This window comes from Erinaceus europaeus, chromosome 2 (genome assembly GCF_950295315.1).
Source record: "Erinaceus europaeus chromosome 2, mEriEur2.1, whole genome shotgun sequence".
Classification (NCBI taxonomy): domain Eukaryota; kingdom Metazoa; phylum Chordata; class Mammalia; order Eulipotyphla; family Erinaceidae; genus Erinaceus; species Erinaceus europaeus.
The window spans coordinates 195467186-195489958 of NC_080163.1; the positions used below are offsets into that span (position 1 = coordinate 195467186).

The 22773-nt window shown below is 46.5% G+C and overlaps 1 protein-coding gene across 1 annotated transcript in view; it reads right to left on the reverse strand.

Annotated features, from left to right (window-relative positions):
• Positions 1 to 20326, reverse strand: part of MEIOSIN (meiosis initiator) — a 37192-nt gene extending 16866 nt beyond the window's left edge. The window contains exons 1-6 of the mRNA XM_060172339.1: positions 20241 to 20326; positions 19947 to 20148; positions 17755 to 17825; positions 7951 to 8041; positions 4559 to 4670; positions 1057 to 1191 (exon numbers count right to left, since the gene is read on the reverse strand). Of these exons, the coding sequence (XP_060028322.1) occupies positions 1057 to 1191; positions 4559 to 4670; positions 7951 to 8041; positions 17755 to 17825; positions 19947 to 20148; positions 20241 to 20326 (697 nt within the window). The remainder of the gene's footprint in view (positions 1 to 1056; positions 1192 to 4558; positions 4671 to 7950; positions 8042 to 17754; positions 17826 to 19946; positions 20149 to 20240) is intronic.
• Between the last annotated feature and the right edge of the window lie 2447 nt (positions 20327 to 22773).

The following is a 22773-nucleotide window of genomic DNA, read 5'->3' on the forward strand; positions in this document are numbered from 1 at the left end:
GCTATGGCACCAGAGGAGTTCTGGTGCTGTCGTGTCTTTCCCTCTCTGTACTTGTCATCTCTAAAAAAAAAAAAAAAAAAAAAAATTACGGGAGTCCAGCAATAGCACAGTAGGTTAAGTGCATATGGCAAAAAGCGCAAGGACCGTCGTCAGGATCCCGGTTTGAGCCCCTGGCTCCCCACCTGCACTTCACAGGCGGTGAAGCAGGTCTGCAGGTGTCTATCTTTCTCTCCCCCGCTGTCTTCCGCTCCTCTCTCCATTTCTCTCTGTCCTATCCAACAACGACGATATCAATAACAACAATAATAATAACTACAACAATAAAACAACTAAAGGAAATAAATAATTAATTAAAAATTACTGGAGTCAGGTGGTAGCACAGCAGGTAAAGCGCAGGTGGCACAAAGTGCAAGGACTGGCATAAGGATCCTGGTTCGAGCCCCCAGCTCCCCACCTGCAGGGGAGTCACCTCACAAGCAGTGAAGCAGGTCTGCAGGTGTCTAAAATAATTACTGGGTGCACACCCCGTTGAGTGCACATGTATGATTCATAAGGTTCCGGGTTGGAGTCCCTGTTCTTTACCTGTGGGGAGGGGAATCCTAGAGGTGGCACAGTGGTTAGTTAGGGCTTTGCACTTGTGAGCATGAGGTCCTAGGTTCAATCCCTGGCATCATCTATACCAGAACGATACACTGATCCTCTCACTCTCCATCTTCATGAGCGAGGAAGCAGGTCTGCAGGTCTCTATCTCTCTCTCACATACTCTCTCTCCTCCCTTCCCTTTCCCTCTCAATCCTATCAAATAAAATAAAATAGAAAAATTTAAAAAAAAGGACCCATCTGGTAGCAGGTACTTCATTCCCAGAAGAGGAAAGCTGAGGCTCAGAGGATGGTGACTAACTTAGGCCTCAGTGATGGGAGAGAAGCCTGGAGGGAAAGCCAGAGTCTCTCACTGTGGAGCCTGGCCAGGGGCCCAGCATTGCTCTCATGGCCTCCTGGGAATGGAGAGGGTCCCAGGGAAGGGGCCCCGCTCCCACTTGTCCCCCTGGTTTGTACCTGATGCCAGAGATGTCTTCTTCTTCCGAGGTTTCTGGAATGTCCCCTGCAGATGGGGCTTCAGAGAATGTGGGGAGCTCGACGGAGTGGAGTGTCTCCAGCTTACTGGGCCACCAACTAGGTTCTGCCCCAGCCCTGTGTGCAAAGGAGCAGATAGGTCAGCCTATAGTTCTCTGCCTCAGTCCCATCTCACTAGGGCACCCCCTCCTGTACTGACTGTGAGGATGGCCCCAGCCCCCAGAGTGACTTTACAAAAGGGAGAGAGAGAGATCGGGATCCTAGAGGTGGCACAGTGGTTAGTTAGAGCTTGCACTTGGGAGCATGAGGTCCCAGGTTCGATCCCTGGCATCATATGTGCCAGAATGATACACTGATCCTCTCACTCTCTATCTTGTGCTAACAAATAAATACGTCTGAAAATAAATAAATGGAACGTTGGAGGCCAAGTGATGACACACTTGGTTGAGTGCACATGTCACCATGCATTAACAGCAAGGATTCCAGCCCCCAGTCCCCACCTGCGGGGAAAAAGCTTTACAAGCAGTGAAGTAGTGCTACAGGTGTCTCTTTTTCTCTCTTCTTCTCTATCTCCCCATTCCATGTCAATTTCTCTCTGTTTCTAATATATATATATATATATATATATATATATATATATATATATATATATGTATATATAGTTTTTTTAAAGGGGGGGCTGGGTGATGGCACACCTGATTGAGTGAACATGATACAATGCACAAGGATCTGGGTTCAAGTCTCTGGTCCCCACCTGCAGGGGGAAAGCTTTGCAAGTGGTGAAACAATGCTGCAGGTGTCTCTCTGTCTCTTATCCTCTCTATCACCCCCTTCGATTTCTGACTGCCTCTATCCAATAAAGAAATAAAGATAATAAAAAAGTTAAGTGGTGGGAGTCGGGCTGTAGTGCAGCGGGTTCAGCGCAGGTGGCGCAAAGCACAAGGACCGGCATAAGGATCCCGGTTCGAACCCCGGCTCCCCACCTGCAGGGGAGTCGCTTCACAGGCGGTGAAGCAGGTCTGCAGGTGTCTATCTTTCTCTCCCCTCTCTGTCTTCCCCTCCTCTCTCCGTTTCTCTCTGTCCTATCCAACAACGACGACAACAACAATAATAACTACAACAATAAAACAACAAGGTCAACAAAAGGGAATAAATAAATAAAATAAAATATAAAAAAAAAAAAATAAAATAAGTTAAGTGGTCTGGGAGGTGGCGCAGTGGTAAAGCTTTGGTCTCTCAAGCATGAGGTCCCAAGTTCGATCCCTGGCAGCACATGTGCCAGAGTGATGTCTGGTTCTTTCTCTCTCCTCCTATCTTTCTCATAAATAAATCAAATCTTTAAAAAAATTTAAATTTTTAAAAATATTTTTTATATTTATTTTTTTTATTCCCTTTTGTTGCCCTTGTTGTTTTATTGTTGTAGTTATTATTGTTGTCATGGTTGTTGGATAGGACAGAGAGAAATGGAGAGGGGAGGGGGAAGACAGAGAGAGGGAGAGAAAGATAGACACCTGCAAGACCTGTTTCACCGCTTGTGAAGCGACACCCCTGCAGGTGGGGAGCCAGGGCTTGAACCAGGATCCTTATGCGGGTCCTTGTGCTTTGCGCCACCTGCGCTTAACCCGCTGCGCTACAGCCCGACTCCCAAAATTTAAAATTTTAAAGAGAGAGAAAGAATAGAGCTTCACTCTAGCACGTGTGGTACCGAAGACTGAATCAGGAAACCCAAGCATGGATATGACACTATAACTTACAAGCTCTATCAGCAAAGCCATCCCCCAGCTGTTTGGTGCTTGTTTGTTGCCAGGACTGCTTCAGACAGAGAGATAGGGAGACAGCACTGAAGTTTCCCCGGGTAGTGGGGATCAGACTTGAAACTGGATCTGCACATGGCAAAGTGGGCGCACTATCCGGTGAGCTCTCTTATCGACCTGAGGCCACAAAGCCAAATGGCAGAGGCAAAGGGCAAATATTCAGGCTCCTCCAGGGTCATTCAGGGGCTTGGCTATGAGGCAGTGCAGGCCTCATGCTTCCCACTGCCACACTGGTTCCTCCTCCTCTTTCTCAAGACAGCGAGGGCTCTCCCACGCACCCCTGGGCTCGGGTCTCCCAAGCCCACCCAATTCTGTGAGCATTCTCAGCTCCAGTGCGTAGACAGGGTCTCATCATCGCCTGTCTGAAATAAAAATAAAAAAGTAAAAAAAAAGGGGGGGGGCAGGCAGTGGTACAGTGGTTAAGTGCACATATTACCAAGCGCAAGGACCCAGGTTTGTGCCCCTGCTCCCCACCTGCAGTGGGGATGCTTCACAAGTGGTGAAGCAGGTGTGCTGGTGTCTATCTTTCTCTTCCTTTCTATCTCCCCCTTCTCTCTCAATTTCTCTCTAGTCTATCTAATAAAAATTAGAAAGGAAAAAGTGGCCACCAGGAGTGGTGGATTCATTGTGCTAGCGCTGAGCCCCAGAGATAATCCTGGTGACAGGAAGAATAAGATGAAGATGAAGGAGAAGGAGAAGAAAGAGAAGAAGAATGAACAAAATTTCAATCCTTACACACTAGGGAAGTACTAGTATCGGTCAGGTTTTGCAGGTGAGGAAACTAAGGCACAAGAAGGTTAGGTCATAAGACATGACCAAGTCGGCACCACTCACGTGACCCCTAGTGCATCCCACACCTGTCCTGTGTCCTCACACCTGCAGGATGTGGTGCAGATGGTTTCTTCTGTTTGGCACTTGGTCCCCACCCACCTGCTATCCTTGCAGGCCCAGCTTCAAGTCTCTCCCTCCTGAGTTCACGGCATTTGCACATTTTTCTCTCTGATGTTGTTTCCTCTCACAGGTTGTGAGGTCTGGGAGAGTCTTACCTGTCTGTGCACCTGACAGCCAAGGTAAAAAGGGCACAGAGCAGGCCTGGGAGGAAGCACTTTGCCATAAGCCAGGACCCTGCACTGTACAAAGAGGAGCTTCATGAGTTCTATGGTGTCTCTCCTCTCTGTTGTTGTTGTTGTTATTATTTTTACTTCCGCCAGAGTACTGCTCAGCTCTGGTTTATGGGATTGCTATGGGATCTTTGGTGTCTTTTGGTCATGAAAGTCTTTTTGTATCACCATTATGCTATCTCTCCAGCCCTCTCCCTCTGTCTTTTATCTGATAATGAAAGGAAAAAAACAAAAAACAGGGGGCTGGAGAGACAACATAATGCTTCTGCAAACGACTCTCATGCCTGAGGCCCCAAGGTCCCAGGTTCAATCCCCAGCTTCACCATAAGCCAGAGCTGAGCAGTGCTCTGGTCTCCTTCTCTGTATCTTTCTGTAGCTCTGTCCCTCTCTCATTAAAACGAAAATATAGATATTTTTTTAAAAAAAGCAATCTAGCAGGAGCAGTGGGATCAAACAGGGACATAAAAATGATGATGATGACAAAAACAATAAACAAATAGGTAAATGGCCCAGAGCAGATCCTGGAAAGCACCAGCTGAAGTCACTTACCGCCAAGCACACCTCCCACCTCAGTGGTGTAGATTGAGATCAAGGACCTGGCCACATCGATGCTTCTTTGCAGGAACTGAATGTAGTGCAGGATGTGTAGCAGAATCTCCTTCTTCTCCCAAAAGAAAGGTAAGGTTGAGTACAGGGGTGCAGTCCAGAAGGGAGGCTGCTGGAGACCAGGGTCTGCAAGACTCCAGACACCCCTTCCCACCTTGAGAGTTTTCTGGGACCCTTCTCCCCAGGGTGAATAAGAATTCCATCTTGGCAGGGTTTTGTTGTTGTTGTTTTTGGATAGGGACAGAGAGAACTCAAGAGGGAAAGGGGAGACAGAAAAAGACACTGCAGCACTGCTTCACCACTTGTGAACCGCCCCCAGCACCCCCTACCCCACGGGTGAAGCCAGGGGTCCTTGCTGCAGTAATGTGTGCACTTAACCAGGTGTGCCACCACCAGACCCCTCAGCATTGTTTTTGTTGTTTCCTGCTGTTGTTTGCTGGGACATCTCTGCTCTAGGCTTTTTCAGAAAGAAAAGGACGCCAAAGCAAACAAACACCACAGCACCGAGGCTTCCTCCCACAGTGTGGGGGTCTGGCTCGAGCCTGGGTTGTGTGCGTGGCAAAGCAGGCACCTCCGGATGAATTACTGTGCCCGTACCCCCTTCTCAGCATTTCTGTGACAGGCTGGGCCTGTTCCGCCAAAGCATTTGCCACACATTTTGTTTTTTCCACCAGGGATATTGTTGGGGCTTGGTGTCTGCATGACGACTCCACCATTCCTGATGGCTAGCATTTTTCTATGCCCCTCTCTTTCTTCCTTCCTTTTTCTCCCTTCCTTTCTTCTTTCCTCCCTCCTCCCCCCTCTTCCTTCCTTCCTTCCTTCCACCCTTCCTTTCTTTTTTTCCTTCTGGACCACCAGAGTTATAATTGGGGCTCAATGCCTGTATAACAAATTTACTGCTCTTGGTGGCCATTTTTTCCTAATTTATTTATTTATTTCTGCACTGGGTCTGGTCCTTTGGATGTGAGGAAAAGGGATTAGTCATGTGGTCCTTGTCATAGCAGAAATTTTCATCTGAAGGAGGTTAAAAACAGCACCTATCACACAAATACTCAAATGTCTGAGAGAGAAGAAGAAAAAATGAAAGACATTCTGAAGTAGTAGTAGGTGTAGCTGTGACTTAAAAAGGAAGAAGGGGGACTGGGTGGTGGCACACCTGGTTGAGAGCACATGTTACAGTGTTCAAGGACATGGGTTCGAGCCCCCGTCCCACCTGCAGAGGGAAAGCTTTGTGGTGAAGCGGTGCTGCAGGTGTCTCTTTTTCTCTCTCCCTCTTTTTTTTAATTTTTATTTTTTCCTTTTTTGTTGCCCTTGTTGTTTATTGTCGTTGTTATTATTGTTGTTGTTGTTGGATAGGACAGAGAGAAACCGAGAGAGGAGGGAAAGACAGAGAGGGGAGAGAAAGACAGACACCTGCAGACCTGCTTCACCGCCTGTGAAGCGACTCCCCCTGCAGGTGGGGAGCCAGGAGCTCAAACTGGGATCCTTATGCCGGTCCTTGCGCTTTTGCCACCTGTGCTTAACCCACTGCTCCACCGCCTGGCTCCCCTCTCTCTCCCTCTTTATCTCCCCATCCCTCTTGATTTCTGGCTGTCTCTAGCCACTAAATAAAGAGAATAAAACACTTAAAGAAAGAAAGAAAGAAAGAAAAGGAGGAGCGTGGCCAGGTGGTAGTACACCGGATTAAGTGCATATAGTACAAAGCACAAGAACAGGCATCACAATCGGCAAAGCAGGTCTGCAGGTGTCTATTTTTCTCTCTCCTCCCCCATCTTCCTCTCCACTCTCAATTTCTCTCTGTCCTATTTAATAAAATGGAAAAATGGCCTCCAGGAGCAGTGGATTCATAGTGCCTACACCAAGCCCCAACAATAATCCTGGAGGCAAAAGAAGAAGGAGGAGAAGGAGAAGGAGAAGGAGAAGAAGGAGAAGAGGAAGAAGGTACAAAATAAATTTTAAAAATTCATGAAACTAAAAAGAGAGAGAGAGAAGAAAAAATAGTCAGCCTATATCTGTGATCTTGGGAGAACCACTGCAGTTTCCAATGGAGGGAATGGAGACACAGACTGTGTGGAAATGGACCCCTGCTATTTTGTAATTTTGTAAAATCACTAAGAAAAAGAGAGAGGGAGAGAGATATGGAAGCACCAAAACTTCCCTGCAGTGTGGTGGGAGTCAGGTTCAAATCTGGGTCATGGGCATGGCAAAGTGAAGGCATTATCCATGTGTGCCACTACCCAGACCTAAGAGAAATGACATTTTATTTAGGACAAGTCATGACTATTATGTCATTTTGGCTTCACAATTTTTCTGGGTAGTGAAAGATATTTCACCTTATTAATTTTTTTTAAAAAATCTTTATTTATTGGCTAGAGACAGCCAGAAATCAAGGAGGAAGGGGGTGATAGAGAGGGAGAGAGACAGAGAGACACCTGCAGCACTGTGTCACCACTTGCAAAGCTCTCCCCCTGCAGGTGGGGAGTGGAGACTCGAACCTGGGTCCTTACGCATTGTAACATGTGCGCTCAACCAGGTGTGCCACCACCTGGCCCCTTCACCTTATTAATTTTTAAATATTTTATTTTAATGGGAGAGAGAGGAGAGAGAGAATGAATTTTTTTTTGCATAGTCATTGCACTGTCTTCCCAGGTGACTTTCTTAAAATTTTTTCATTGTGATGCTGAGGTCTTGCACATACATGATACTACTGCTCCTGGAACAACATTTGCAACATATTTTGGAGGGGTGAGTGCCAGGCTTTGTGCTTGTGTGATTCCACTGCTCCAGGTGGACTTTTCTGTTTATTTAATTTAAGACACCACAGTACTAGCCCACCACTCACTATGCTTCCTTAGTACTGTGCATGGAGCTTCCATGTGGTCCTGGGGGTTCCAACTTGGGTCCTTAAGCATGGGGTAGTGGGCGCTCAACTGTGTAAGCTTCTGCCCCATCCTCACCCTTTTTTATTTGAGAAAGATGCAGAGACTCAGAGAGGGGGAGCTGGAGGATATAGCATCACCCCACCATCCACGAAGTCCCCAGTCTCCTTGGTGCCTTTCATGTGCTGTTGGACCTCAAACTCGGGACGCTGTCCTTGGTAGGTCACGCACTCCACCAGATCAGCTATCTCCTAGCCTCCTTCTTTCTCCTTATTTTCAAGCTGAGAAACTTGGAGCTAGAGAGTTTGAGTAGCCAAAGAGTGAACTGCCTGGAACTTTGAAGTTGTGGAGTTGGGGGACCCAAACTCACAACTGTTTGACTCCTAAAGTGGTGGCCCCTATTTGGTATGTTGCCCATAACCTCTGAGGCTACCACCTTCCCTGTGGCCTCCATACCTTGGTGGCTTTCTTGGCACCCATCTTTGCAGTTATCGGTAGCATCATTGCCAGCTCTTGCAGTTTGTTGGTGTGATTTTTTCTCTGCTTCCTGTTTGGGAACAAGAGCTGTTTTTAGGTGGGATATCTAAAATGGAGCCTAGCACCTGACTTCCAAACCTCCAGTCTCAGTGACCCCATCACAGGGATTCTTACTCCCCATCATGACGTCTGAGACAATCTCAGGCATCAACTGGGCTCAGTGCTCTTTTTAATATTTTGATATACATTTATTTTTATCTTTTAAATTTTAATTATCTATTCCCTTTTGTTGCCCTTGTTTTATTGTTGTAGATATTATTGTTGTTGTTAATGATGTTGTTGTTGTTGTTGGATAGGACAGAGAGAAATGGAGAGAGGAGGAGAAGACAGAGAGGGGGAGAGAAAGATAGACACCTGCAGACCTGCTTCACCACTTGTGAAGCAACTCCCCTGCAGGTGGGGAGCCGGGGGCTCGAACTGAGATCCTTATGCCGGTTTTTGCACTTTGCGTTACCTGCGCTTAACCTACTGCACTACCGCCTGACTCCCTACTTTTATCTTTTTTTAAAAAATATTTATTTATTCCCTTTTGTTGCCCTTGTTGTTATATTGTCGTCGTTATTATTGTTGTTGTTGTTGATGTCGTTGTTGGATAGGACAGAGAGAAATGGAGAGAGCAGGGGAAGACAGAGAGGGGGAGAGAAAGACACACCTGCATACCTGCTTCACCGCTTGTGAAGTGACTCCTCTGCAGGTGGGGAGCTGGGGGCTCGAGCGAGAATCCTTACACAGGTCCTTGTGCTTTGTGCCACCTGCACTTAACCCACTGTGCTACGGCTGACTCCCTTTTATCTTCTTTTTTAAGTGTCTCATTTTAGGGCACCTGGTTGAGCACATGCAAGGACCTAGGTTCAAGTCTCCACTCCCCACCTCCAGGGGAACGCTTCATGAGCAGTGAAACAGGTCGTAGGAATCTCTCTTTTTTCCCTTATCTCCTCTTTCCATCTCAAATTTTCTCTATCCTATCAAAAATAAATACTTATATATAAATAAATATTTAATTAATAAATAAATACTTATATATAAATAAATATTTCACTGTCTTTTGTCTTTTTCTTTTTTTTTACAGCCAAGAACACTGCTCAGTCTGGCTTATGGTGGTGCTGGGATTGAACCTGGACCTTTGATGCCTCAGGCATGGAAGGCTTTTTTGCATAATTATTATGCTATCTCCTTAGCCCATAATTTTTGGATAGAGGCAGAGAGAAAATAAGAGGGAAAGGGGAGATAGAGAGGAAGAAAGAGAGACAGCTGTAGCACTGCCCCACCACTTCTGATACATTGCCCCTGCATATGGGAACTGAGGACTTGAACCTGGGTCCTTGTTCATGGTAACATATACACTCTACCAGGTGTGCCAACACCAAGCCTCTTACCCTTTTCATTTTTATTTTTCACTTAAATTTTTTTTTCTTTATTGGGGTCTTTTCTTTTTTTTTTTTTTTTTAAGAAATTCTTAGACTTTATTTATTTACTTGATATTAATAACCCAGTGGCCTTGTCCTTTGGGTGGGCAGAGGCTACCTGTGTCCCTGACCCCTTTGGGCACAGTCATTGTTACTTCTTTCCATTGGTCACCTTGGAAGTCAGGACCAAAAGGATTTAAATTTAAATTGTTGACGTGGCTTATATTATCCCAGGGCCTGGCCCAGCTGACCATTCCAGTCATCTCTTCCTTCCTTTGGTTCTCTCCTATCAGTGGACCCTCCCTTAGGACAGGAGCAACACTAAGGTCCCCTAGTCTCTATACTTGCATTTTTCCCTAATCCCTGCACTGGGCTGGCAGTTGACTGGTTGAGGCATCTTTTGCATTTCTAGCTCCTACACGAGACTCTGGCACATTTAGGGAGCTCGCTGAACATTGGCTGAATGATTAATAAATAAGGACAAGAAAGAACCTGGTTGAACAAACACGTTACCCTGTGCACAAGGACCTAGATTCAAGCTCTGGGTCCCCATCTATAGGAGGGAAGTTTCACAAAGGGTGAAACTGTATTGTGGTTGTCGTTCTTTCTCTCCCTATCTCTCCATCCACTCTCAGTTTCTCTCTGTTCTATCAAAAAAGCGGGGGGGGGGGGGGGATGGCCAACCAGAGTAGTGGATTCATAATGCAGGCACCAACAAAAGAGGGAAGGGGAGGGGAGAGGAGGAGAGAGGAGAGGAGGAGGAGAGGAGAAGAGAGGAGAGGAGAGGAGAGGAGAGGAGAGGAGAGGAGAGGAGAGGAGAGGAGAGGAGAGGAGAGGAGAGGAGAGGAGAGGAGAGAAGGAGGGAGTGGTGGAGGTAGCATAATGGCTGACTACGCAAACAGACCCTCATGCCTGAGGCTGTGAAGTCCAGCACCACTATAAGCCAGAGCTAAACAGTGCTCTGGCAAAAAAAAGAAAGAAAGAAAGAAAGAAAGAAAGAAAGAAAGAAAGAAAGAAAGAAAGAAAGAAAGAAAGAAAGATGAACTCTTTTACAGGTGAACTTCTAGGACCTAATCCTCAAATTCATAATTTACACTCTGCCCATGCAAATACACCTCCACCCACCTCTCCTAACAGATGGAGACACAAAGACAGAGCCTCTTTCCTAAATTACATGCCACTGTCATAACTCACAGTACCTTAAAAAAAAGAAAGAAAGAAAATATTTCACAAAAAGACAGCTGGGGAGACAGCACAATCGTTCTGCAAAAGACTTGCCTTAAAAAATTTATTAATGATTTAATACTGATTTACAAAAGTATAAAGTAACAGGGGTTTAATTGCAAAAGACTTTCCTGCTTGAGGCTCAAAAGTCCCAGGTCAATCCCCAGCACCACCATCAGCAGTGATCTGATGTTTCTCTCTGTGTGTTTCTCTCTGTATCTCTCATTCTCTCTCATTTATCCAGCAGATATTTATTGGGAACCTGTATGTTCCAGGAACTCTGGCAGGTGGTAGGGGTAAAAGTACAAAAGCTGGGGGGAGTCAGGCAGTAGCGCAGCAGGTTACGTGCAGGTGGCACAAAGCGCAAGGACTGGCTTAAGGGTCCCGGTTTGAGCCCCTGGCTCCCCACCTGCAGGAGAGTTGATCACAGGCGGTGAAGCAGGTCTGCAGGTGTCAGTCTTTCTCTCCCCTCTGTCTTCCCCTCCTCTCTCCATTTCTCTCTGTCCTAAAACAACTACATCAATAACAACAGTAATAACAACAACAACAACAAAAGGGAAAATAAGTATAATAATAAAGAAAAGTATAAAGCTGGGGATCAGGTGGTGGCTCACCTGGTAGAGGTCACATGTGCAAGGACTCAGATTCAAGCCCCCAGTCCCCAGCTCAGAGGGAAGCTTCTTGAGTGCTGCACATGTCTCTCTCTCCTTCGCTCTGTCTCTTTCCCTATTTCTCACTGTCACCCTCTATATAAAAATGATAAAGGAAGGAAAAAAGGAAGGAGGGAGGGAGGAAGGAAAATAGCTATTAGGAGCTTTGGGTTCCAGCTGGCATCTAGTCCTAGTGATAATCCTCATGGGGAGGAAAAAAAAAAAAGCATAAAAACCAGGGCTGGTAAAATAGCTCACTTGGATAGTGCACTTGCTTTGCTGTGTGTGACCCAAGTTCGAGCCCAGCCCCCACAAGTCTAAGGAGGCTTCAGTACTGTGGTGTCTCTCTTCTCCGAAAAAGTCTGCCCAGAGCGTGAAGACCCAGTGACAACAGCAAAAATAAGTATTAAAACTAGATGCAAACAACAACAACAACAACAACAAAACCAACAAGGGCAACAAAAAGGAAATAAATAAATAAATAAATATTAAAAAAACACAACTAGGGGACTCGGGCGGTAGCACAGCAGTTAAGCGTAGGTGGCACAAAGCACAAGGACCGGCGAGAGGATCCCGGTTCAAGCCCCCGGCTCCCCACCTGCAGGGGAGTCGTTTCACAAGCGGTGAAGCAGGTCTGCAGGTGTCTGTCTTTCTTTTCCCTCTCTATCTCCCCCTCCTCTCTCCATTTCTCTCTGTCCTATCCTACAACGAAGACATCAATAACAACAACAATAATAACTACAACAATAAAACAACAAGGGCAAAAACAAAGGGAAAATGAATAAATAAATATTAAAAAAAAACACAACTAGATGCAGGGGCCAGGTGGTGGTGTACCTAGTTTTTTTTTTAATTTATTCCCTTTTGTTGCCCTTGTTGTTTTATTGTTGTAGTTATTATTGTTGTTGTCGTTGTTGGAGAGGACAGAGAGAAATGGAGAGAGGAGGGGAAGACAGAGAGGAGGAGAGAAAGATAGACACCTGCAGACCTGCTTCACTGCCTGTGAAGCGACTCCCCTGCAGGTGGGGAGCTGGGGTTCAAACTGGGATCCTTATGCCGGTCCTTGTGCTTTGCGCCACCTGCACTTAGCCCGCTGCACTACAGCCTGACTCCATTTTATTTTATTTTAATTTATTTTATTTTATTTTATTTATTCCCTTTTGTTGCCCTTGTTGTTTTATTGTTGTAGTTATTATTGTTTTTGTCGTTGTTGGATAGGACAGAGAGAAATGGAGAGAGGGAGGGGAAGACAGAGAGGAGGAGAGAAAGATAGACAGGTGTACCTAGTTAAGCACTCACATTATACTGCACAAGGACCCAGGTTCAAGCCCCTGGTCCACACCTGTAGGGGGAAAGCGTTGTGAGTGGTGAAGCAGGTCTGCAAGTGTCTCTCTGTCTCTCTCCCTCTCTACCTCTCCCTCCATTCTCAATGTCTCTCTATCTTTATCCAGTAATAAAATTAATTAATGAATCAAAAAAAACTAGATGCATCCATTTCTAGAGTTCACTGCATAGTCAGGGATAAAGGAATTAATCACATTGTCACACAAACATAAAATTGAAACTAGAAAGTGAGAGGGAAGAGAAGAAAAGACACCACTTCCTTCAGCATATCAGAGCCAAGCTTAGACCTGTGTCATCAACATGGCAAAGAAGGGGCATCAACCAGGTGAGCTATTTTTGGAGACCCAAATACATAAAAAAAAAAAAAAAACTCAAGATAGTGAAAGCAGAGCACTAAACCATGTATCTGGCTATTCTAAACACAGCAGCTTGTGACCACATGGGTCGCATGGCCCTGATGGAGACAAACCTGCTTGGTTTGGGGGAAGTATCTAATAGGAGACTTTGAACTTATCAATGAGGCCTTCCCTGAAGAAGTAAACTTGGTTAGAATCTCCCTTCCTCCCTTCCTTCCTTTCCTTTTTTTTTTTCTTTTTTGCCCCCAGGGTTATTGCTGGGGCTCGGTGCCTGCACCATGAATCCACTGCTCCTGGAGGCTATATATTTTCCCCCTTTTGTTGCCCCGATAGTTTTATCTTTTGTGGTTATTATTATTGTTGTTATTGATGTCTTTGTTGGATAGGGCAGAGAGAAATCGAGAGAGGACGGGAAGACACAGAGGGGAAGAGAAAAATGGACACCTGCAGACCTGCTTCACCGCTTGTGACCCCCCCCCCCGCAGGTGGGGAGCTGGGGGCTCAAACCGTGATCCTTATGCTGGTCCTTGTGCTTTGTGCCATGTGCACTTAACCCACTGTGCACATGTCAGACTTAACCTGACCCCCAAGTCTCCCTCCCCTTCCTTCCTTCCTTCCTTCCTTCCTTCCTTCCTTCCTTCCTTTTTTCTTCCCTTCCTTCCTTCTTCCCTTCCTTCCTTCCTTCCTCCCTTCCTTCCTTCTTCCTTCCCTCCTTTCTTCCCTTCCTTCTTTATCTGAGCCACTTGCTTTAGGAGGTAACTTGAGAACGAGAGAGAGAGATAGCATTGTTGTGTCATGTGTACTATCAGGAATCAAACCCAGGACCTCACACATGCAAGGAAGGCACTTGATTGAGTCACCTCCCAAGTCACCAGCACCTGTTCTGAATGGAGAGTGGGAATGTACTGGGAAGATGGAACCACATCAGAGAGAGAGAACATGTGCAAAGGTTCAGTGCCATGAGGGAGGAAGGAAATTTCAAAGGTAATTAAATTGGAGGGATTGAATCAAGAAAACAGAGTCCTTGGAGGTAAGATGAGGCTGGAGACAGGAGTCAGATGGCATAGGGTGTCATCAGCTCAGACTACAGGAGATGATAGTTTACCGCCTTAAAGTCACCGTGAGTGGCCTGGGAGATGGCACAGTGTATAAGCATAGGACTCTCAAACATGAGGCCCAGGAGCTGGGTCCTCCCTCTGGAGGTGGCTGGCTGGTTTTAGTGTTAGTCAAGCTCTTTCCTCATAGCCTCTATAACTTTCACCCGCTGATGCCCTCTGGGCTTGGCAGAGAGCTGGTCGGTGCCAGCTACAAGGGTACATTTTCTGTTTCTCTAAACTGCCAAGTTCATTTCTGCCCTAGGGACTTTACTAGTCTCTCTGCCTGGAAATGTTCTTTTGCCTGGATTTTTGCATGACCAGTTTCTCCTTGGCCGCTCAGTGCTTAGCTTAAGTGAAACCGCAGAGAGAGGCCCTTCCTGACCTTTTTTTTTTTTTTTTTTAAATCACCACTGAAGTGTTACTACGCTAGCTAGTTTCTTCTTTCAGAGAGGAACAGAGAAGGAGAGAAACACCACAGCACTGAAACTTCTCCTGGTACTATGGGGGCTGGGATTTAAATGTGAATCCATGCCCATTGCAAAGCAGGCTCCCTCCCAGGTGAAATTTTCTGTTGGTTCCCAACTTTATGTATTTATTTATTTTCATATGTATTGGGGGGCATCAATGATTTACAGTATAGCTGTTGGCACATAGATATAACCTCTTGGGGGGGGCTGGGTGGTGGTGCACCTGGTTGAGTGCACAAGCTACAGTGCCCAAGGACCTGGGTTCAAGCCCCAGTCCCTACCTCCAGGGGAATAATTTCACAAGTGGTGAAGCAGGGTTGCAGGTGGCTCTCTGTCTCTCTCCTCTATCTCCCCACTTCCCTCTCAATTTCTCTCTGTCTCTATCAATAGTAAATAAACAAAATATTAAAAATATATAACCTTTCATTTCCCCATGGTAGGTTCTTAGGTATTTTTTAAAATTTCTGTGGTCCGGAGGTGGCATAGCATTGGATTATATCAACCATGAGGTCTTGAGTTCAATTCCTGGCAGCACATGTACCAGAGTGATGTCTGGTTCTTTCTCTCTTTTCTCATGAATAAATAAATAAATAAATAAATAAATTCTTAATTTTTTTTTTTTATTTCTAGGGCAGAGGTAGATAGCATAATGGTTATGCAAAGAGACTCTCATGCCTGAGATTCCAAAGTCCCCGTTTCAATCCTCTGCCACACCATAAGCCAGAGCTGAGCAGTGCTCTGGTTAAAAAAAAAATTATTTAAAAACTTTATTTATTTCATATGAGGTAGTTAGTTTCACATGAGAGAAGACAGAGTATCTGAACTCCAACTCTATCAGGAACTGGAGAGACAGGAGGGGAAAAAAGAGGGACATTTGGATGTAAGAATAGATGTATCTGTGACTTGGAAAGGAAGAGAAGATGGGACCTATAAAAAAAAAAGGACCAAATATATACAACTATAGACAGTTATAGAAACAATAGTGAACCCACATCTGCAATCTTGGGAGAACTGCTGTAGCTTCCAGTGGAGGGACTGGGGATCCAGACTCTGGTGGTAAGAATGGCGTGGAGTTGTCGCCATTATCTGGTAGTAAATCAATATTAAATCACTAATAAAAAAAGAGAAGACAGAGCACCACGCCAACACACATAGTGCCAGGGATTAAGCCAAGAGCCTCAGAAACACAAATCCTGTGCTCTAATAGCTGAGCTATATACCAGACTGCCCCCCACATCATTTGACTATCACGTCATCAAATTGTTTATCAGCACTTAAAACTTATTTAATCATAAGCCCCAGGGAGAAACTTTTGATAATGTATTTTTTGCTCTATCTCGGGCTGACGTATTAGGTATATAAGGCACAGTGTAAATGGCCCATGAGACTCGTGAAAAGCAATTTCCTTTAAAAACCGGGTGAGGGTAGTCCGGGAAGTGGTGCTGTGGCTAAGGCACTGGACTCTCAAGCATGAGGTCCTGAGTTCAGTCCCTGGCAGCACATGTACCAGAGTGATGTCTGGTCCTTTCTCTCCTCCTGTCTTTCTCATAAATAAATAAAATCTTTAAATAATAATAATAATAAACAGGCGAGGGAGGGATCTAATCCAACATGGGATGTCTGTCTTTATACCAATGTTTAAAGATTCGTTTACTAATTAAGAGACCAGAGAGCACTGGATCAGGGATAGAACTCAAGACCCTAGGCATTCAAGTCCTGCACTCCACTCACTAGTCCACCTCCCTGGCCACAAACTTTTTCCCTTAGTTTTTAAAATTTTTTTCTTTATTTATTGGATATAGATAGCCAGAGAAAGAGGGAGACAGAGAGGGAAAGAGACAGAGAGACACCTGCATCCCTGCTTCACCACTTGCAAAGCTTTCCCCCTGCAGGTGGGCACCAGAGACTTGAACCCACATCCCTGAGCATTGCAACATGTGCGCTCAACCAGGTGTGCCACCACCCAGCCCCACAATTTTTTTTTAAAGATCTATTTTATTTATTACCTATGAGAGAGAGAGAGAGAGAGAGAGAGTTTCACATGAGGCAGAGAGAGAGAAAGAGGAGCTAACGCACCAGTCCAGTACATGCGTGCCAGGGATCCCACCTAGAATCTGGGCTGGCTACAATTCTTCAATACTTTTTTTTTTTTTAATTTGATTTTTCCCCCTTTTGTTGCCCTTGTTGTTTTGTTCTTGTTGTAGTTATTATTATTGTGGTGGTTATTGATGTCATTGTTGTTGGATAGGACAGAGAGAAATGGAGAGTGGCGGGGAAGACAGAGAGAGGGAGAGAGAGACAGACACCTGCAGACCTGCTTCACCACCTGTGAAGCGACTCCCCTGCAGGTGGGGAGCAGGGGCTCGAACCGGGATCCTCATGACGGTCCTTGCACTTCATGCTGCTTGCGCTTAACCTGCTGTGCTACTGCCCAACTCCCAACTTTTAGTCTTTTTAATCTTTTAGACTAAGGCTCCAAAATTCAATCCCCTGCACCACCATAAGCCAGTGTTGAGCAGTACTCTGGTAAAAAAAAAAAAAATTAAACTAAATTAAATTTTAAAGTCCAGTGTTGCACTATCTTTCCCTTTTTCTGTCTCTCTGTTTTTAAAGTTAGCCCAGTGCAAAAAATAAAAAATAAATAAAAATAAAGTTAGCCCAGGGCAGTGAAGTACCAACAATAATAAAAAAATAAATAAATAAAAAGAGGAGACTCTGAAAATCAAAGTCTACAAGACTTAGAGATGATCTTTGCTAGTCACCTCAGAATTTTCTCATCTTAAAAAGGGTTGTGATATTGTCCAAAAATAGCTCAGAAGTGTAGATACTATAGTGTCTACCTTGCCATGTGTGCAGCCAGGTTCAAATCCCAGCACCACGCAGAGGCATTAACCATACACGATGAAGTTCAGCTGAGGTAGATTCACTCCCTCCCCTTCAGTCTCTCTGAATAAAAAAAGTTGGCCCAGGAGTGATGGACTCTTGTAAGTTCAGGGCTCAGGCAAAAAAAAAAGTGGGGGGATGTTGGTGATAGCACTTATTTTCTCAAGGAGTTGTGATGATTGAAGGATATCATCCAAGCAAAAGGCTTAGCAGATAGTAAGTGTTCAGTAAACACTATTATTCTTCATCCAGGGTAGCTGAAGCTAGAAGAGAAATGGGCTGGGTGGAGACCTTACCTGTCATCTAGATTCAGGAAGCTGGTTCTGGGCTGTTCATTGGAATCTAAGAGTCTACTAGAACCCCACATCTGAAAAGAGGGAAAAAGCAAATCACTAGTGAGCCCTCCCATGTCATAAGGAGCAGAGAGCAGGGTGGCTACCTCTGTTTTTGCCACCATACTCCTCTAGGCACTCAGAGGTGACAAAATGGCGTTCCTCCCCCCAGTTCCATTTTGAGCTCAGAGACCATATTAATCCCCTAAACTCTAAAGTGAAATCCATGAATTCCAAATTGCAAATGTGGATCCTTAAATCACGATTCAGACCTAAGCCAAAGGCAACAAGTTCCAGAGCTTAGATTCTAAACCGTTATTTATTTATTTATTTATTTATTTATTTATTTATTTATTTATTTTTGCCTCCAAGGTTATTGCTGGGGCTCCGTGCCAGCATTACCAGTTCACTGCTCCTAGAGGCCTTTTTTTTTTTTTTTTTTTGGATAGGATAGAGAGGAGGGGGAGAGAGAAAGGGAGAGAGAAAGACAGATACTTGCAAACTTGCTTCACCATTTATAAAGCAACGCCCCCCCCCCCCCCCCTTGCAGGTGGGCAGTGTGGGCGGCTCGAACCGGGATGCTTGAGCAGGTACTTTGTGCGCTTAACCCGGTGCGCCACCTCCTGGCCCCTACAGCTTTGGTCTTCATAGTGAGAAGTCAAACCCTGAAATGGAGACCACTGCGCCTTGAGTCTCAGAAGTGCAACATCAAGATACTAAAGGTGACAAACTCTCTTAGTGAAGACCTAGAACCGCCCCCCAGAGGAGGCTCCCCCTCAAACCTAAAAATGTTATAACTCTTATACTGAGAGAGATTCTACACCCCCAACTCGTTCACTTTGGATCCACAAATACAACCCATATCCCAAACTAAGAAACCCAAACTTCACCCAACACTAAGCACAACCTCCGCCAACTGACTGACCTTAATTCCTAAATAATAATAGTAATAACAATAACTCTTTAAACGCCCTCTTACCCGGGGTGGGGGTGGGGTTAGCAGATTCTTTTTTTTTTTTTTAATTAAGTTTATATTTATTTATTTTCCTTTTTGCTGCCCTTGTTGTTTAACATTGTTGTGATTATTAATGTCGTCATTGTTGGATAGGACAGAGAGAAATGGAGAGAGGAGGGGAAGACAGAGAGGAGGAGAGAAAGACAGACACCTGCAGACCTGCTTCACCGCCTGTGAAGCGACTCCCCTGCAGGTGGGGAGCCGGGGTTCGAACCGGGATCCTTATGCCGGTCCTTGCGCTTTGCGCCAGGTGCGCTTAACCCGCTGCGCCACCGCCTGACTCCCTTTTTTTTTTTTTTAAATTCCCTTTGGTTGCCCTTGTTTCATTGTTGTAGCTGTTAATTGATGTTGTCATTGTTGGATAGGACAGAGAGAAATGGAGAGAGGAGGGGAAGACAGAGAGAGGGAGAGAAAGACAGACACCTGCAGACCTGCTTCACCGCCCGTGAAGCGACTCCCCTGCAGGTGGGGAGCCGGGGTTCGAACCGGGATCCTTCACGCCGGTCCTTGTGCGTCGGGCCACCTGCGCCTAAGCCGCGCAGATTCTAAAAGCTGCGGCTCCACACTCCATAGGGGGCTCCAGGCCCTAAAATCTGATTTTCAGAGCCCCGCACTGTGCCTCCTGACCCCGAATGTCACTCCTCAGACCCCGCACCCTGCAGTGAGTGAGGCCCGGCGCTGGAAACCCGTCCTGAGGGGTCACCGCGGTCGGAGCCCCCCACCTCCACCCCCCACCCCCCCAGATTCCACACCCAGACGTCTGGAGCCCACAGTTAGCGTCTCTGGATTCTACAGGTTTCCTGTCACAAAACCCAAGGATTTTCAGATCCAAACCCACTTCTGTCTAGACACGCCCCCAGGCCCCAGATCTGGCTGCTGCGCCCTCACATCTCTTCACGGCGGGGCCCCCGGCCCCAGGACGCCCCCCGACGCCCCCCACGCCAGGCCCTGCCTGCACCCCCAGACTCGAGCTCTGCTGCCCCACCCGGCCTCACCCTCTCTCTGCTTTGCACCCCGAAAATCCTCAGGGCGAGTCCTCCCGGAGGAAGCCCCCCCCCCAACCCCGGCCCAGTCCCCTCAGGTTTTCAACACCGGCCTCCGCTTGTGCAAAATGGTGTGTGGCCCCCGCTGCAGTGCCCACACTGGGAAGCCTGGTGCCACCGCCGTCGGTCATCGGTTCGGGTCCCGGGAGGGGCTGGGTGGCCGCGCAAGCCTTGTCCGCCCCGGGCGTCAGGCCTCTCAGCTCTGTGGAGCGAGGCTGAGGCTTGAAGCCTGAGGTGGGGTGCGCTGAGGGGGGCGCTCCAGCGGCCAGACCACGCCCCTCCAGCCCGGGCCTAGGTGACCTGCAGGGCACGAGGCAGCTGAGGGGAAAGGGCAGGTGACAGTCGCCTTGCGCACGCGCGCCCCTCCAGCTTCTCGCTTGGAGACAGCGAACCTGCAACCAGCAGACAGGGCCTTCGCCCTCAAGGCGTCAAAACACCGACCAATCAGCGCTCGCCTGGGCCACAGGGCCACGCCCATGTGCGCACCAGGCCCCGCCCCCAAGTTCGTCCTCTACAAAAAGACCCTGCAACCCGAGTTGTCAAGGGCTTGATGGTTTCCACAGAGAAGTAGTCTCTCCATCTACAACTCCCAGGAGGAAGGGTCTTGGTTCCAGCTGCCCTTTCCAGTGCCCTGTGTTCATTTCCGTCTTCCAGTTGTCTAATGTGGGTCTACTGCGTGCCAAGCATCAGCCTAGAAGTTTGGGAGGTGGAGGTGATGGTTTGCCCAGGGCTTCATAGGGTAGACAAGACCCACAATAATCTAATGAGGCAGAGAGCAAGACAAGGAGAAAAGAGGGGCAGGGGAGACTGCGGTTGTGCACCAGGTTTGCATGCCTGAGCACCCAGGTTCAGTACCTGATACTACCAGAACCGACTGTATAGTGCTCTGCTTTTTATCTCTCTGTTCTCTGTCTCTGAGATAAAAAAGAAAAAGGCAGGTGGACAAGAGGCGGTAAGATAAAGCTCTGGGTTCCCAAACATGAGGACCTGAGTTTAAGCCCTCGCATCACATGTATGAGAGTGATGCTCTGATGCTCTCTCTTTTTCTCACTCTTATAAATAAATCAAAACATTATATATATATATTATATTTTGCCAGAGCACTGTTCAGCTCTAGCTTATGGTGGTGTGGGGGAATGAACATAGCTAGAGACAGAGAGAAATTGAGAGGGGAGGGGAAACATGGAGAGGGAGAGAGACAGAAAGATACCTGCAGCATTGCTTCAACACTCCTGAAGCTTTCCCCTTGCAGGTGGGGACCAGAGGCTTGAACCCTCATTCTTGTGCACTGTAACATGAGCCCTTAACCAGGTGCACCACCGCCTGGCCCCCCATTTTGTTCACTCTTTTTTTTTTTTTTTTGCCTTCAGGGTTATAGCTGTGGCTCAGTGCCTGCACCATGAATCCACTGCTCCTGGAGACCATTTTCTCCCCTTTTGTTGCCCTTGTTGTTGTAGCCTTGTTGTGGCTATTACTGTTGTTGTTGATGTCGTTCGTTGTTGGATAGGACAGAGAGAAATGGAGAGAAGAGGGAAGACAGAGAGGGGGAGAGAAAGACACCTGCAGACCTGCTTCACCTCCTGTGAAGCGACTCTCCCGCAGGTGGGGAGCCGAGGGCGCTCGAACCAGGATCTTTACGCGGGTCCTTGTGCTTTGCACCACGTGCGCTTAACCCGCTAGGCTACCGCCCAACCCCCTTTGTTCACTCTTTATTTGAAAGAGAGGGAGAGACACCACACGACAGTGCTTCTTCACCATCCGTGACCTCCCCAGTGTCACTCATGGTGCTCCCAGGGACTGTAACCCAGGACCCCAGTCATACTGAGGTTAGTTTTCTGTGGGTAGAGCATTCTCCCATCTTCCATACTATACAATTTAGAAAGTTCATTCTCAAGATCCTAGAGGAAGATGGAAAGCAGAACTTAAGGGGAGGCTGTCTTGAGACCTAATGGGACAGTGTGCACACAACATTTCAGTGCAATAACTTTCTGTGTAGCCATGGAGAAAAGGTCTACTCTCTTTCTGCCCTAACGTTGATAAATATAGGGTGGCAATTTAATATATATTATAATATACATATACTATATATAATATATATTTGATTTTTTTATTTAAGAAAGGAGACATTAACAAAACCATAGGATAGGAGGGGTACAACTCCACACAATTCCCACCACCCGATCTCCATATCCCATCCCCTCCCCTGATAGCTTTTCCATTCTCTATCCCTCTGGGAGCATGGACCCAGGGTCATTGTGGGTTGCAGAAGGTGGAAGGTCTGGCTTCTGTAATTGCTTCCCCGCTGAACATGGGCGTTGACAGGTCGGTCCATACTCCCAGTCTGACTCTCTCTTTCCCTAGTAGGGTGGGTCTCTGGGGAAGCGGGGCTCCAGGACACATTGGTGGGAATATAATATATTTAAGAGACTGTGGGAAGAGAAAACTAGAGCACCACTCCGATGCAATACCAAGGATTCAACTGAAGATTCCATGCTTGAGAATCTAGGGCTTTATCCATTGGCTTACCTCCTGGGATGTTGAGTGCTAACTCTTTCCAGGGTTATCTGCAGTGTATCCGGCATGTAGTAGACATGCAATAAGTGTTTGTGCAACACTGATTTACTCTGCTTTAGGTGTTTGGACAAGATATACAAAGATCTCTGACCACATGAAGTTAGCTCTTGCAATTAGCATATGGACTAGTTCCTAGAGCATGGGAGGTTTCCTAAAGCTGTTTTTTTTTTTTCTTTGTATTTTTTTTCAGGCTTATTATCTACTTATGAGAGAGAGAGACAGAGACAGAGACAGAGGGGGGTAATATCAGAGCATCTCTCTAGCATATAAGGTGCCAGGGGTCAAACTTGTTACTTCATGCTCGAGAATTCAAAGCGTCATCCACTGGGCTACCTTTCAAGCCACCTTCCC